Genomic DNA, 16,220 nt, shown 5'->3' with positions numbered 1-16,220 from the left:
AGCCCGAGTGAAACAAACTTGTAGTCATCTAAGCTATTTTTGATTATGTAGGTAATTTTCACCCGGAACTAAGTGACGGCAGGCCAGAAGCAAGCAAATATCGTAACAAAACATGAGTTCTATTGCGTTGGAGGATGAGAAGTAGGCACAATTCTGCACTTAGTTTTGGCAATATGTATACAATCTGTATCTGTATCTGTAGATGACGGAAGTCAGCGGCATCCATCGAAATTCGAATTCAACTTGGTAATCTTCAAAACTAAGACTTCTCTGAAATCAGGATTGCTTGAAAATTATTGTACATTGTACGCAAATTGAGTGAACATTTTCATTCTTTGTTCTTGTTTCTTCTTCAACCAATCAGCAAAAAAAAATCAATTAAAACGCTAGGTTAACTTCAACATTAGCAAACTTAAAAACAAAAACCTGTTCTAAATCACTTAGTGGTGTAATGATGGCTTTCTTATATTAATCATACTACCATATGTAATACTGTGGTAGTCTTCAGAATATTTTTTTCCGATTCTTGAAACAATAACCGAAACCGGTTTGTTTGGACGTCTTCTGATAATGGCTACCGATAGGAGTAGTTTATATAGCTGTAATATTTATCCTTTTAGATAGTTTTCCACACGGAATGTTTAAGAAGTTCATTATCGAGCCCGAGTGAAACAAACTTGTAGTCATCTAAGCTATTTTTGATTATGTAGGTAATTTTCACCCGGAACTAAGTGACGGCAGGCCAGAAGCAAGCAAATATCGTAACAAAACATGAGTTCTATTGCGTTGGAGGATGAGAAGTAGGCACAATTCTGCACTTAGTTTTGGCAATATGTATACAATCTGTATCTGTATCTGTAGATGACGGAAGTCAGCGGCATCCATCGAAATTCGAATTCAACTTGGTAATCTTCAAAACTAAGACTTCTCTGAAATCAGGATTGCTTGAAAATTATTGTACATTGTACGCAAATTGAGTGAACATTTTCATTCTTTGTTCTTGTTTCTTCTTCAACCAATCAGCAAAAAAAAATCAATTAAAACGCTAGGTTAACTTCAACATTAGCAAACTTAAAAACAAAAACCTGTTCTAAATCACTTAGTGGTGTAATGATGGCTTTCTTATATTAATCATACTACCATATGTAATACTGTGGTAGTCTTCAGAATATTTTTTTCCGATTCTTGAAACAATAACCGAAACCGGTTTGTTTGGACGTCTTCTGATAATGGCTACCGATAGGAGTAGTTTATATAGCTGTAATATTTATCCTTTTAGATAGTTTTCCACACGGAATGTTTAAGAAGTTCATTATCGAGCCCGAGTGAAACAAACTTGTAGTCATCTAAGCTATTTTTGATTATGTAGGTAATTTTCACCCGGAACTAAGTGACGGCAGGCCAGAAGCAAGCAAATATCGTAACAAAACATGAGTTCTATTGCGTTGGAGGATGAGAAGTAGGCACAATTCTGCACTTAGTTTTGGCAATATGTATACAATCTGTATCTGTATCTGTAGATGACGGAAGTCAGCGGCATCCATCGAAATTCGAATTCAACTTGGTAATCTTCAAAACTAAGACTTCTCTGAAATCAGGATTGCTTGAAAATTATTGTACATTGTACGCAAATTGAGTGAACATTTTCATTCTTTGTTCTTGTTTCTTCTTCAACCAATCAGCAAAAAAAAATTAATTAAAACGCTAGGTTAACTTCAACATTAGCAAACTTAAAAACAAAAACCTGTTCTAAACCACTTAGTGGTGTAATGATGGCTTTCTTATATTAATCATACTACCATATGTAATACTGTGGTAGTCTTCAGAATATTTTTTTCCGATTCTTGAAACAATAACCGAAACCGGTTTGTTTGGACGTCTTCTGATAATGGCTACCGATAGGAGTAGTTTATATAGCTGTAATATTTATCCTTTTAGATAGTTTTCCACACGGAATGTTTAAGAAGTTCATTATCGAGCCCGAGTGAAACAAACTTGTAGTCATCTAAGCTATTTTTGATTATGTAGGTAATTTTCACCCGGAACTAAGTGACGGCAGGCCAGAAGCAAGCAAATATCGTAACAAAACATGAGTTCTATTGCGTTGGAGGATGAGAAGTAGGCACAATTCTGCACTTAGTTTTGGCAATATGTATACAATCTGTATCTGTATCTGTAGATGACGGAAGTCAGCGGCATCCATCGAAATTCGAATTCAACTTGGTAATCTTCAAAACTAAGACTTCTCTGAAATCAGGATTGCTTGAAAATTATTGTACATTGTACGCAAATTGAGTGAACATTTTCATTCTTTGTTCTTGTTTCTTCTTCAACCAATCAGCAAAAAAAAATCAATTAAAACGCTAGGTTAACTTCAACATTAGCAAACTTAAAAACAAAAACCTGTTCTAAATCACTTAGTGGTGTAATGATGGCTTTCTTATATTAATCATACTACCATATGTAATACTGTGGTAGTCTTCAGAATATTTTTTTCCGATTCTTGAAACAATAACCGAAACCGGTTTGTTTGGACGTCTTCTGATAATGGCTACCGATAGGAGTAGTTTATATAGCTGTAATATTTATCCTTTTAGATAGTTTTCCACACGGAATGTTTAAGAAGTTCATTATCGAGCCCGAGTGAAACAAACTTGTAGTCATCTAAGCTATTTTTGATTATGTAGGTAATTTTCACCCGGAACTAAGTGACGGCAGGCCAGAAGCAAGCAAATATCGTAACAAAACATGAGTTCTATTGCGTTGGAGGATGAGAAGTAGGCACAATTCTGCACTTAGTTTTGGCAATATGTATACAATCTGTATCTGTAGATGACGGAAGTCAGCGGCATCCATCGAAATTCGAATTCAACTTGGTAATCTTCAAAACTAAGACTTCTCTGAAATCAGGATTGCTTGAAAATTATTGTACATTGTACGCAAATTGAGTGAACATTTTCATTCTTTGTTCTTGTTTCTTCTTCAACCAATCAGCAAAAAAAAATCAATTAAAACGCTAGGTTAACTTCAACATTAGCAAACTTAAAAACAAAAACCTGTTCTAAATCACTTAGTGGTGTAATGATGGCTTTCTTATATTAATCATACTACCATATGTAATACTGTGGTAGTCTTCAGAATATTTTTTTCCGATTCTTGAAACAATAACCGAAACCGGTTTGTTTGGACGTCTTCTGATAATGGCTACCGATAGGAGTAGTTTATATAGCTGTAATATTTATCCTTTTAGATAGTTTTCCACACGGAATGTTTAAGAAGTTCATTATCGAGCCCGAGTGAAACAAACTTGTAGTCATCTAAGCTATTTTTGATTATGTAGGTAATTTTCACCCGGAACTAAGTGACGGCAGGCCAGAAGCAAGCAAATATCGTAACAAAACATGAGTTCTATTGCGTTGGAGGATGAGAAGTAGGCACAATTCTGCACTTAGTTTTGGCAATATGTATACAATCTGTATCTGTATCTGTAGATGACGGAAGTCAGCGGCATCCATCGAAATTCGAATTCAACTTGGTAATCTTCAAAACTAAGACTTCTCTGAAATCAGGATTGCTTGAAAATTATTGTACATTGTACGCAAATTGAGTGAACATTTTCATTCTTTGTTCTTGTTTCTTCTTCAACCAATCAGCAAAAAAAAATCAATTAAAACGCTAGGTTAACTTCAACATTAGCAAACTTAAAAACAAAAACCTGTTCTAAACCACTTAGTGGTGTAATGATGGCTTTCTTATATTAATCATACTACCATATGTAATACTGTGGTAGTCTTCAGAATATTTTTTTCCGATTCTTGAAACAATAACCGAAACCGGTTTGTTTGGACGTCTTCTGATAATGGCTACCGATAGGAGTAGTTTATATAGCTGTAATATTTATCCTTTTAGATAGTTTTCCACACGGAATGTTTAAGAAGTTCATTATCGAGCCCGAGTGAAACAAACTTGTAGTCATCTAAGCTATTTTTGATTATGTAGGTAATTTTCACCCGGAACTAAGTGACGGCAGGCCAGAAGCAAGCAAATATCGTAACAAAACATGAGTTCTATTGCGTTGGAGGATGAGAAGTAGGCACAATTCTGCACTTAGTTTTGGCAATATGTATACAATCTGTATCTGTATCTGTAGATGACGGAAGTCAGCGGCATCCATCGAAATTCGAATTCAACTTGGTAATCTTCAAAACTAAGACTTCTCTGAAATCAGGATTGCTTGAAAATTATTGTACATTGTACGCAAATTGAGTGAACATTTTCATTCTTTGTTCTTGTTTCTTCTTCAACCAATCAGCAAAAAAAAATCAATTAAAACGCTAGGTTAACTTCAACATTAGCAAACTTAAAAACAAAAACCTGTTCTAAATCACTTAGTGGTGTAATGATGGCTTTCTTATATTAATCATACTACCATATGTAATACTGTGGTAGTCTTCAGAATATTTTTTTCCGATTCTTGAAACAATAACCGAAACCGGTTTGTTTGGACGTCTTCTGATAATGGCTACCGATAGGAGTAGTTTATATAGCTGTAATATTTATCCTTTTAGATAGTTTTCCACACGGAATGTTTAAGAAGTTCATTATCGAGCCCGAGTGAAACAAACTTGTAGTCATCTAAGCTATTTTTGATTATGTAGGTAATTTTCACCCGGAACTAAGTGACGGCAGGCCAGAAGCAAGCAAATATCGTAACAAAACATGAGTTCTATTGCGTTGGAGGATGAGAAGTAGGCACAATTCTGCACTTAGTTTTGGCAATATGTATACAATCTGTATCTGTATCTGTAGATGACGGAAGTCAGCGGCATCCATCGAAATTCGAATTCAACTTGGTAATCTTCAAAACTAAGACTTCTCTGAAATCAGGATTGCTTGAAAATTATTGTACATTGTACGCAAATTGAGTGAACATTTTCATTCTTTGTTCTTGTTTCTTCTTCAACCAATCAGCAAAAAAAAATCAATTAAAACGCTAGGTTAACTTCAACATTAGCAAACTTAAAAACAAAAACCTGTTCTAAACCACTTAGTGGTGTAATGATGGCTTTCTTATATTAATCATACTACCATATGTAATACTGTGGTAGTCTTCAGAATATTTTTTTCCGATTCTTGAAACAATAACTGAAACCGGTTTGTTTGGACGTCTTCTGATAATGGCTACCGATAGGAGTAGTTTATATAGCTGTAATATTTATCCTTTTAGATAGTTTTCCACACGGAATGTTTAAGAAGTTCATTATCGAGCCCGAGTGAAACAAACTTGTAGTCATCTAAGCTATTTTTGATTATGTAGGTAATTTTCACCCGGAACTAAGTGACGGCAGGCCAGAAGCAAGCAAATATCGTAACAAAACATGAGTTCTATTGCGTTGGAGGATGAGAAGTAGGCACAATTCTGCACTTAGTTTTGGCAATATGTATACAATCTGTATCTGTATCTGTAGATGACGGAAGTCAGCGGCATCCATCGAAATTCGAATTCAACTTGGTAATCTTCAAAACTAAGACTTCTCTGAAATCAGGATTGCTTGAAAATTATTGTACATTGTACGCAAATTGAGTGAACATTTTCATTCTTTGTTCTTGTTTCTTCTTCAACCAATCAGCAAAAAAAAATCAATTAAAACGCTAGGTTAACTTCAACATTAGCAAACTTAAAAACAAAAACCTGTTCTAAACCACTTAGTGGTGTAATGATGGCTTTCTTATATTAATCATACTACCATATGTAATACTGTGGTAGTCTTCAGAATATTTTTTTCCGATTCTTGAAACAATAACCGAAACCGGTTTGTTTGGACGTCTTCTGATAATGGCTACCGATAGGAGTAGTTTTGAGGCCGGTTTAGCATTTTTTTACGTTTTTTGTTTCGACCCTATAAGTGATGGTATAAAACCCTATAATTCCGGAACCGGAAGTCGAATCCGGATGAAATTTAGAAGTTTTGTATGTGACTACAAGACCATTCATTTGAATCTAAGTTTGTTAAAATCGGTCACGCCAGCTAAGAGAAAAGTGAGTTATTTGAAATTGGAAATCAATCCTGTAATAATCCTACCCAATTAACCAAAAGTTCGGATAAAAGGGACTAATTTGGCTTAAACAGCTCTCAAAGTTCATCAATAGCATTCTAAGCAGCCCATTTTTTTTTTTAAATAATTATCCACACTTGAAATTTCGCGCGACGCAACCGAACGAACTTCTATGATGCTTCTAGACAACATTGTTCAGCTTCTATACAGCGAAAAAATTCACGCCGAACTTGTTCTGTACTTTCAAGTTGCCAAAAGTACCACGCGTACTCTTAAGCAGCGAGAAAGTTCACGGGGAACTTGTTCTGTACTTCAAACTGTCAAAAATCGCCACGTGTTTTCTTGAGGAACTAGAAAGTTCACGCGGAACTTGATCTGTATTTTCAAGTTCTCAATAGTTCCGTGTGTACTTTTAAGCAGCAAGAAAGTGAATTTTCAAGTAATTGTGGAACTTCTGTTAGCTTGGGTATAATTATATTATAATTCCGAAACGGGAAGTCGGATCCAGATGAAATTCAGATAAGTTGTAAAGGACTATAAGACCATTTATTTGAATTGTAAAAATCGGTCACGCCTTCTCTGCCAAAAGTTAGTACACTTATTTTCAGTATTTTTGCACATTTTACCCTGTAACTCCGAAACCCGAAGTCGGTTCTAAACAAAATTCGGGAATTTTGTATGGGACCTTAAGACCTTTCATTTGAATCTAAGTTTGTGAAAATAGATTCAACCATTTACGAGAAGAGCAAAAAAACGTTACTTACACACACACACACAAACATTTTGCGTAATCGACGAACTGAGTCGAGTGGTATATGACACTCGGCCCTCCGGGCCTCTGTTCAAAGTTGGTGTTTACAGTGGTTGCATAACCTTGCTATATGAAAAAGGCAAAAAAAAAAATATTAGTTTTTAAAGTAAAAATTATAAGTTATGGTTTTTTCAGTGTTCGAAATTATAATAGCATGTAGAGTGCCTATAACCAGAGTGACGACATCTATTCGTTTGGAATGACAGCTTCTAGTTCCAAACGAGCAAACGACCTGTCAATTACAATGTAAGAGCCAATTCAGCAGCTAGAAGTTTTATATAGAAGATCTATAATAGAACTGAAACTAAAACAAACGTATCCCCAGCAATCCGATCTAGTTTTATTTGGCATACGATGCCGTTCTATTTTTTCTATATTTGAATCACGAGTAGAACACTGCTGTGGATGCCAGTTTTTCTTCTTATAAAATCCAGATTTGAATGTTAACACTGACATAATTTATGCATCTATAACAAGAACACTACTGAATATGCTCTAAAGCTAACGACACTGCCAATATTTCGGATTAATGTACGATTCAGACGGTCCGCCTTCTTCCGTCACCGTCACCGGATCGTCAGCTTCCGTCAAAATTAGTTCAATACTTTCTTTACCGGAACGTTCACATGCTCCGTCCGTCAAGACGTTCCGTGACGGTGACGTTACATGTGAATGTCTCCATAAGAACGCATGTAATTAATGTTGACGTTGACGGTGACGGAGGTTGACTGTGACGGAAGGAGACAGATCGTCTGAATCGTACATAAATGTTTGGAATTGTTGCCAACATTACGGATGAGAAGTTGTCACTCTGGATATAGGCACTCTAATAGCATGAAACAACTAAAACCCGAAATTATACGAAAGCCAAAACATGTTTACTTGTTCTATCAAAAGCCTTCGACTTCCGGTGAAACCCTCAACGAGTGAACACGTTGTATCGTGTTAGTGCAGTGAAAATTTGAGTGTTTCGCGAGAATGAAAAGATTTTCATCCGTACTTTGGCGACTCCACGTTGTCACATACCTCGAAAAGTCGAAAGTTACGGGTATCATTCTATGCACAGAGTTGAGTGATAAACGTGGAAACCGCTTGGTAATTAATAGAAGAGAAAGTAAACAAAGAGAAACTGTCACTTGCTTATACGCCCTTTTGAAAAATTAATCGAGAAACGAAAATTAACTGGTAATCAGAGATACCATTTATACAGATTTTCCTGTATTATACAGATTTTTACATGCGCATACAGATTTAATACAGAGTACAGATTTCTTACAGATTTCTTAAATTTAATACAGATTTATACAGATTTCACCAAAAGTATTAAGGAAAAAATTAAACTATCTATTAGTATTTGAGCTATCTTTTAGTATTTGACTACAATGACGAGATAAACGTTTAGGAATCAACGTACAAATCACTTTTTAAAAAATATATTTTTTGTGCAGATATTTAATAAAGCACACTGAAATCCATTTATATTAAAATTTGTAATTAAATTGTACTTAAAAGTTAGACAAGTCTTGGCATCATGAAACATTATTGTCAGACTGACAGTTGTATTACCTGACTTGACGTTGCATATTGGGTTTTGGAAATCCATCTCAACTTATGAAGTAAACATTTTCAAATTAGACAAGTATATGGCACCATAATTCAATTGTTGTTGATAGGAAAAAACTATAAAATTTCGTCGATGAATATAATATAAGATATGAAATTTAATCTACCACTCTATAACCATAATCTATTGGAATAACACCTTTTAACATAATTGTATTTTAGAAATTTCATTTTACTAGCGAATACAGATAAATACAGATATTTTATACGAATCAACACAGATTTTCTATGAAAATATCTGGCATCTCTGCTGGTAATATAGCTGAGTCGCTGTGCCATCAATCGGTGTCATCTCAAGCGAGGTGACACCACAAACGAATTTCCAGACATGACAGTCACGATCTTTTTTTGGCGCACATCTACGGTCCTCCGTGAAACTGGCACCAATGGTGATGAATTGGTTGCACTGCTGAGTTCCCATCATCACATTCATAATGCAAATGTCAAACCGTGAGAACCCTTTCGATTCGTTAGCTCATTAGGTTTTTTACCGTCACTGCTAACCTCAATTGGATGAACACATTTTGACAATTCAGCAGTACTGTTTGTAAACAGAAATTTTCTTTTGTTTGTTTATTGACAAATTGGATGAGACCATTTACGGTCCGTATCGCCTAAATAAAGTTTTAAAACATTTGTTCACGATTGAATACGGTTCGTTTTTGATATTTATTAAAAAAAGTGACTAGTTGCAAAGTGTAAAGATGATTGTTTTAGATTTGGTGTTCGATTTTTGTTTAAGCTTGTTTGTAAACAGTACCGCTGAACTGTCAAGGATGAATACTTGTTCATTTGTGTCGTCACGATAAAAAACCTGTGTCGTCACGATAATTAGGTTTTTTATCGTGACGACACAAATGAACAAGTATTCATCCTTGACAGTTCAGCCGACGACACGACCTGCCACTCGTTTATCGAAACTGTATCGCAAATTTAACTACCCCTCAGTAACTGGTAATGTCAAAACGAAATCGCCCGAAAAACTATTGAAACTGGCAACACAAGTTGATAGATTATTGATTTTAAATAACAGTTACCATAACCTTGGTTACTGCATATTGGAGACTTGAGAAATGTAAACAAAACTAACTGCCTCGAGTGAAATTATCATGTAGTTTAATCGGATAGAAGTCTTCGTTAAGTTTTGCTGGTGCTCGAACATATTAAAAATGACTTCCAGACTATCTGCTATGTAAATGAGTTTTTAAATGGTGTTAAGTTTTGCAGTCATTCAATCCGTCATTGCGAAACTTTTTATCAGTCCGATCATCAGAATTTATTGAAAGCATATTTGTTATTTTCTAATGACATTCTAAAGTAAAACCATTTCAATTCGCCCCTTGTTCCAAATCGTTCAACCCTCGTTGCTAATCAGCATACATGTTGTGAAACAATGCGCTGTCATATTTTGGAAACTCCTCCTCTACTTCTACTCTCAGTGATTCGAGGTCTTCGCAAAGTGCGTGTATACTTTGATGAATATGAAATGCACTTGAACAGCACGGGAATCAAATTTCTCAGTATATTAAATCTGATCGCAATTATAGGTTTTGAAGTGCACATCGAAAGCCTCCAGTACCAACAAGTCTCCTTCAAACAATTTGATTATTTGTGTCTCAAACAGAAAAGAGACTGTAACTACGGTCTACCGTAAGGCTGCTGGAACATATTGAAGTAGTCGAATGTAAAGAGTGTAAAATACAATTTAACAATGAAGTCTCATTTTCATTTCATGAAGACTGGTACTAACTTCCGGGTTGGTTAACAGTATGTTAAGCAAAAGTGATGTGTTTCGGAAACTCGAATGGATATTTCTAAAAAGGAAGAGCATCATCATGGATGAGTTAAATGACTACACTGCAGTTAGAGCTAATGGGTAGCTGTGGATGATATAGGATGACGCCTTTCTGTCGCAAACTTTACTTCTAGTACCAGATTTGGTTATTGTACTATTGTGTTTGGCGCAAATCTAAAAAGGAAGTTGAAACAAAATTTTAATTTATATAAAAGTTTTAAAACTTTCTCAAATGATTTATTTATTTATTATAGCGCTCCTTGGTAACTAGTTCATAGCAACTTAAACAGTGTTGCTCAAGAAGATTATTTTCATGATTATCGAGGTGTTGCTATATTTATGGTAACTGGCGGTAAATCACTCACGAACACTTTTTGTTCAGATTTTTCTTCGGAGTGCCTGGTCGTGTCGTCGGTTCAGCGGTACTGTTTACAAACAAGCTTAAACAAAAATCGAAGAGCATATCTAAAACAATCATCTTTACACTTTGCAACTAGTCACTTTTATTTAATAAATATCAAAAACGAACCGTATTCAAAAAACCTAATTTGTATATATTGAGATTTTATGGCACACTTTGGTTGAAATGATAACAATGCAATTAATCTCGCGCTCCACCAAGCGGTGAGTGCGGTCATTTCAGAAGGTACCGGGAACGAACCACATTTTTTTTAGAAATTTATAAGTACGTACATGTCTTTATTATTTATCTTTGGTGACACCATCAGAAGTGAAGATTAATGTACGATTCAGACGATCCGGCTTCTTCCGTCACCGTCACCGGAACGTCAGCCTCCGTCAAAATTAGTCAAACGAGTTTTCCCTTTGCGCATTCACACGATCCAGCAGAGATCCGGAACGTCAACATCCGTCAACGGCAAGCTCCGTCAACATTTCTCCGAAAGAATATTTGACGGACTGTGATTATCGCACACATGCACGATTCATATGATTACGGTATTGAGCTGACGTTTGTTATGTATGTATTCGGTGTCAAGATCCCACTCTTAAACAAAATATACCACATATAGGTGATTAAATTTATCAGTAGATTTGCAAAGTACGTTACGTTGGTGAGTGGAACTCATTGTTTTGTTTTTTCCTCTTTCTAGCTAGTTTTGAAAGTTATTTATTCGATTAAAAGGTAGGAAAACAACAGATTGATTGGCTTCAAAAGCTCCCAGATTTTGTATTAGTGGAATAAAATTGTGCGAAACTAAGTTCTTAAAATTCTGCGTGTAAGAAAATGACATGACGGACACGGATAGGAAACCGGATCGTGTGAATTAGAATGACGGTGACGGACGTTGACGTTCCGGTGACGGTGACGGAAGAAGCCGGACGGTCTGAATCGTACTTAAGAATAGTTAGTTCATTATTCAGCAGCTAGAAGTTTTATATGAGAGATCTATAATAGAACTGGAACTGGAACAAACAAGCCGTTTTAGTTTTATTTATTCGAACAGTTCTTCTGTCATATTTAAAACTGGCATACGCTGCCGTTCTATTTTTTCAATAATATTTGAAATATGTGTAAAACACTGCTGGGGCTGCCAGATTTTCTTGTTGTAATTTCCAGAATTCTATTTTAAAACTTCCATAAATTATGCAATTAAATAATCTTCATTAGAACTTTATGATGAATTTTATTTTTTGGCTCAGCTGTACATCGCCAACGCATAGAGGTTACTTTCTCCACTAAGGTTTCGTGGTAGACATTTCAGACCAAGGGCGTCGTTCCATAGTTGATTCGTATTAGTCTAAATAGTATGACTCTTTCCTAATAGGTTTTCGATCGGATTGGAATCGGACGACTAAGCCTGTTGTCACTCAGACCTCTGCTATAATAAAAGAAATCAGTGGCGTACCGAGGAAATTTGGCGCCCGGGGCAAAATGAGATTTTGGCGAGGCCGTATGTTTGACAAAAAAAAGCTGGACTCCATCTCCGGAAAGATGACTTGAACGAGCAAAACAAAAAGGATTGGTTTGCTGCCCCCCTGTAACCGTTGCGACCGGGCGCCACTCCCCCCTTCCTCTTAGATACGCCACTGAAAGAAATTATGCTAAATGCAAATATAACTATTTAACTGCGCTGGCATTGGGGCGTAATGACATTTGGAATATGTATTTTTTTAATTTTCAAGAAATTTGAAGTAGAAAGGCGACCAACGATCACTGAATGCATATTTGAAAAGATATTGGTATCAATTTCGTTTTTGATTTATTGAAAAAGAAAACTGTTCTAATACAATCGGAGTTCTCGATACAACGTCTAATAAGTCGATCTATGACGAGGCCACATTCGTAACACTTGGTGCCGGCATTACGTTGTTGATGCACTCCTCTTTGTTGATTAGATGACACGTTTTGTTTACCAGATTCATGAGCTCGTTCAGTCCGAAAGCCCAATCATTCAGAATTTCCGATGCTACCTTCTTGCTCGAGAAGTGAATAATTCCAGCCGGCCGGTCGGTTTTCACTTTTAACGTACTCGAGTTCACCATTCGAGAGAGATATTCTTCGCACTCATGCTCACTGAGATCCAAAAGCTCGGCCATGCGTTTCAAATTGATACGAGTGTAGTAGTTGGAAATAATCCGCACGTTGTGCTCGATCAGTCGATTCTTCAGTTCGGCCCAGCACTTTTTACCATGAGTTGTTTCCTGGTTGAAGATGTCGAACGTGTTCAGTTCTGCACCGTATACGGTACAAAGGGCATCAAAATTAATCAGTTCTTTGCACATGAATAGTCTCAACAGTTCCCTAAAAAAATATTCGCAGGGTAATCAAAAGTTTTTTTTGGGATAACATTCAAATACGCACTTGTAAACGGGTAGTTCCTCAAGTAACTTATTTTTCGATAAATTATGCATCATATCCACTTGTTCGTTGTCGTACGGGGCCAGAATGCAATAGAGAACTGCATAGATCATCATCCTCTGTCTGTGTTCAGTGTCCTTTGCAATCATTTCTGAATCGACAATAGCCAGATAGTGTCGTGAAGTTTTGATAAAATTCGATTCTTTATCCAAGCGAATCTACAGAAAAAACCTTTTCACTGAATCGTTGATATTTTAAAATAAGGCATACTAACTTACCATTAAGTCGTAATACTTCAACTTTAAATCCTGTTGTGCAGCATCATTGAAAAATTTGATGCTGATTTTCTTAGCGATGATCTGTGTACGAACCAAGTCTTGCTTTGCCAGGCACAGTCTCATCTGTTCCAATATAAGCTCAACCTTCTCACGCTTATCCATTGAACCATAGGTTTCGACCTGCAGCTCTTCCATGATCGAAGCAGCCCCGGTGACATCACCATCCGTTTCTTTGATGTCGGCTAACATTTTGGTCAGACGGGCACGCTCCACTTCCACGTAAATCTTACCTTCCGTGACGGTACGTAACGTATCAATAAGTTTCAATTTTGTTTCCTTGTCTGGAGTCTTATCAACGTAGGTGCAGCATTCCTGAATCATTTTCGCCACTGCTTGTTTCGATTGTGAGCGCCTTTTCACTAGGATTGTTATGTACTCGTTGAGATAGTTCCAATTGTTTGCCTCGAAGCATATTTGAACGATGGCAATTAGAACTCGCGAACTAGACACCATATCAGCTCCGATACGGGTTTGTTTTTCCAACTGTAGCAGAATTTCCAGAGCCTCATTGAACTTATTCTCATTTTTGGCCATCTCTTTGCACAGAGGAATCTTTTCGTCACAAGTGACACTGTAGTCCACCTCCATCTTGACGATGCGACCCTCGAAAGCGTTTATGTCCATGTTCTGATCCATGACGGAATCTGTGTCGTGAATTTGCAAAAACAATGATAGATTTAATTTTTATTAACCAACAGCCAATGATTGTCAATATTGCAAATTGAGAAAGTAATATTACTTACCTTAAGGTATTAGATTTTTGGCGAGTATTAGCGTGCTGGAACCAGGATCAAACAAATTCGATTATATACCTTCAAGTAAAACGAAACCAAACATGAGCAAGCGAATTCCGAATCGGCAATTATTTGACATAAGTGATCCCGAGAAAAAATGTCATCGTTATAAGTTCGTAATGTTGGCACTGCTGCGCATGACACCAACTCACGCAGCCAAAACTGGTATAAATAAGATACACGGAAAAAAGTTGATTAATTTATTTGTGTTATAAAAATATTACCGAAAGGATATTTGTTGATTGATTACGGACTTTGGAACACATCTTATTTACAACATAAATTGCTAATTGATAAATTAATATTAAAGTTGAATGAACGTGTTCATATTGCAAATTCTTTTATCGTTTCTTCCCATGGTGGAAATATTTATTTTTTGCCACCGTTAGCACATATTAATATGTTTGTCCAGCGAACGACCAAAATTAGGTTAAAGCCGGGTATAAATAAACGATAAAAAAATATGTTTGTCCATATTTCAAGCACATATCCAAACCCCATGTGGTAGAAACAGGTGGGGCAAACACAACTCTTTTGTGTTAGTGAAACTAACTTTGCTTCAGCAAGCCAAGTAAAACTAAAAACCACGTGCTTGCTTTCGTCACATCGTTCGGTCTAGTTGGAATTGAATCAAAGCATGTTTATTTTTAATGTATGTCGTCATACCGAACTATTTACAAATTTTTGATTACCAACGCAAGCATGCCATGTGGTCTGCCCCACCCGTTTATATCACATTGATTCAAACCCGATTTGCAAGCTCGGCATAATGAATTTATAATGATAAATTTGATCACAAACAAGGAGATTTTTCTGTTAGTTCAGTAGTCCAAATGCTCTTTTCCAAAAATAGTTAAAATAATGTTCTGATATTTCGGTAAACGCATTATATTTTGCTGAACTTGTCAGCAAACAAAAAAATTACCGAAAATAGCAAATCTGCACAATGACGCCATTTCTCGTTACGTTTTTGCTCGGCAATAATTTACAGTTACTAAACTCAGGATTATCGAGAATCTGAGTAATTTTACATTTTGCCGAGCATTCGGCTCAGCAAATCTTGGTATTTTTGTCGAGATTCAGCACTTTCAACTGAGCATAAACTAAATTTACTTTCATTGTTTTGTTTGGGGAAAATTAAAAAACCTTCACATACTCAGTTTAGTCTAACGTTGCGGATTACTTCAATTCAGCAATCGTCGGAAGCCAACAACAACATAACATTTTTCTTTTAATTTAATTTTCTAGCTTTTGATGAAATAACGTCATGTTCGATTTTGCTATTCGCTATATAGAAAGTTTAAACGGACACTTCTTTGAAACGCTAGTCAAAATAGTCAATTTTATTGATTTTACAGTTCAGAAATACAAATCCAATTGAATTCTGATCCAATCAAATTAATCAGGTGGCTTGTAAAGGTTAATAACTGTATGAATGTTAAATATTTAGCGCTAAAGCAAAACAAAAAATAAGCTTTTATTGTAGATTTCACTAAAAAAAATCTTCAATAATTATTAATGGTCATTTAGGGGTTAGCCAAATTTTGCGCTAGGGCACATAAAAAATTATAAAAGTTCATGCACTTTTATGTTCAACATCTTAAGACGATTCGTGTCGATAGGTTCAGTCAGTGTTTTCTCGTTTGATGGAAAATAGTTCTCGGATCAATTTTGTTGAAGTTTTAACGTAACGCACCTCACACTGATGGGTACAATTTGAGGCGTTGTTGCAAATGCAACTAGGAAGAAATATAGTTTTAATTCCCCAAACGGTGTATTATTGTACACACTTGAAACCGATTCTCGAGCTCGGCATAATAAAATGTCGTAAGAGATCTCGGTATTTGTAAGAGATCGGCATCGCGAAATTTCACTGATTGTTCAGTATTCCAAATGCTCTTTTCCGAAATATTTTGGTAAAACGAAAATATTATCGAAGTTTTGCATAATGGTTCAGCTTCTCAGTAAACAACCAATTTAC

General features: G+C 35.9%; 1 protein-coding gene across 1 annotated transcript; it reads right to left on the bottom strand.

Annotated features, from left to right (window-relative positions):
* Positions 1 to 12,489: 12,489 nt before the first annotated feature.
* Positions 12,490 to 14,342, bottom strand: LOC131437517 (26S proteasome non-ATPase regulatory subunit 12). The gene is made up of 4 exons (XM_058606916.1): positions 14,189 to 14,342; positions 13,386 to 14,089; positions 13,111 to 13,325; positions 12,490 to 13,050 (listed from the first exon to the last, which is right to left on the bottom strand). The coding sequence occupies exons 2-4, from the start codon at positions 14,079 to 14,081 to the stop codon at positions 12,573 to 12,575; spliced, it is 1,389 nt and encodes a 462-aa protein (XP_058462899.1). The 5' UTR covers positions 14,082 to 14,089; positions 14,189 to 14,342; the 3' UTR covers positions 12,490 to 12,572.
* Between the last annotated feature and the right edge of the window lie 1,878 nt (positions 14,343 to 16,220).

The sequence above is a fragment of the Malaya genurostris genome, chromosome 3 (genome assembly GCF_030247185.1).
Source record: "Malaya genurostris strain Urasoe2022 chromosome 3, Malgen_1.1, whole genome shotgun sequence".
NCBI lineage: Eukaryota > Metazoa > Arthropoda > Insecta > Diptera > Culicidae > Malaya > Malaya genurostris.
The sequence above is the reverse complement of the archived record's forward strand: the minus strand, read 5'-3'. Positions and strand labels throughout refer to the sequence as shown.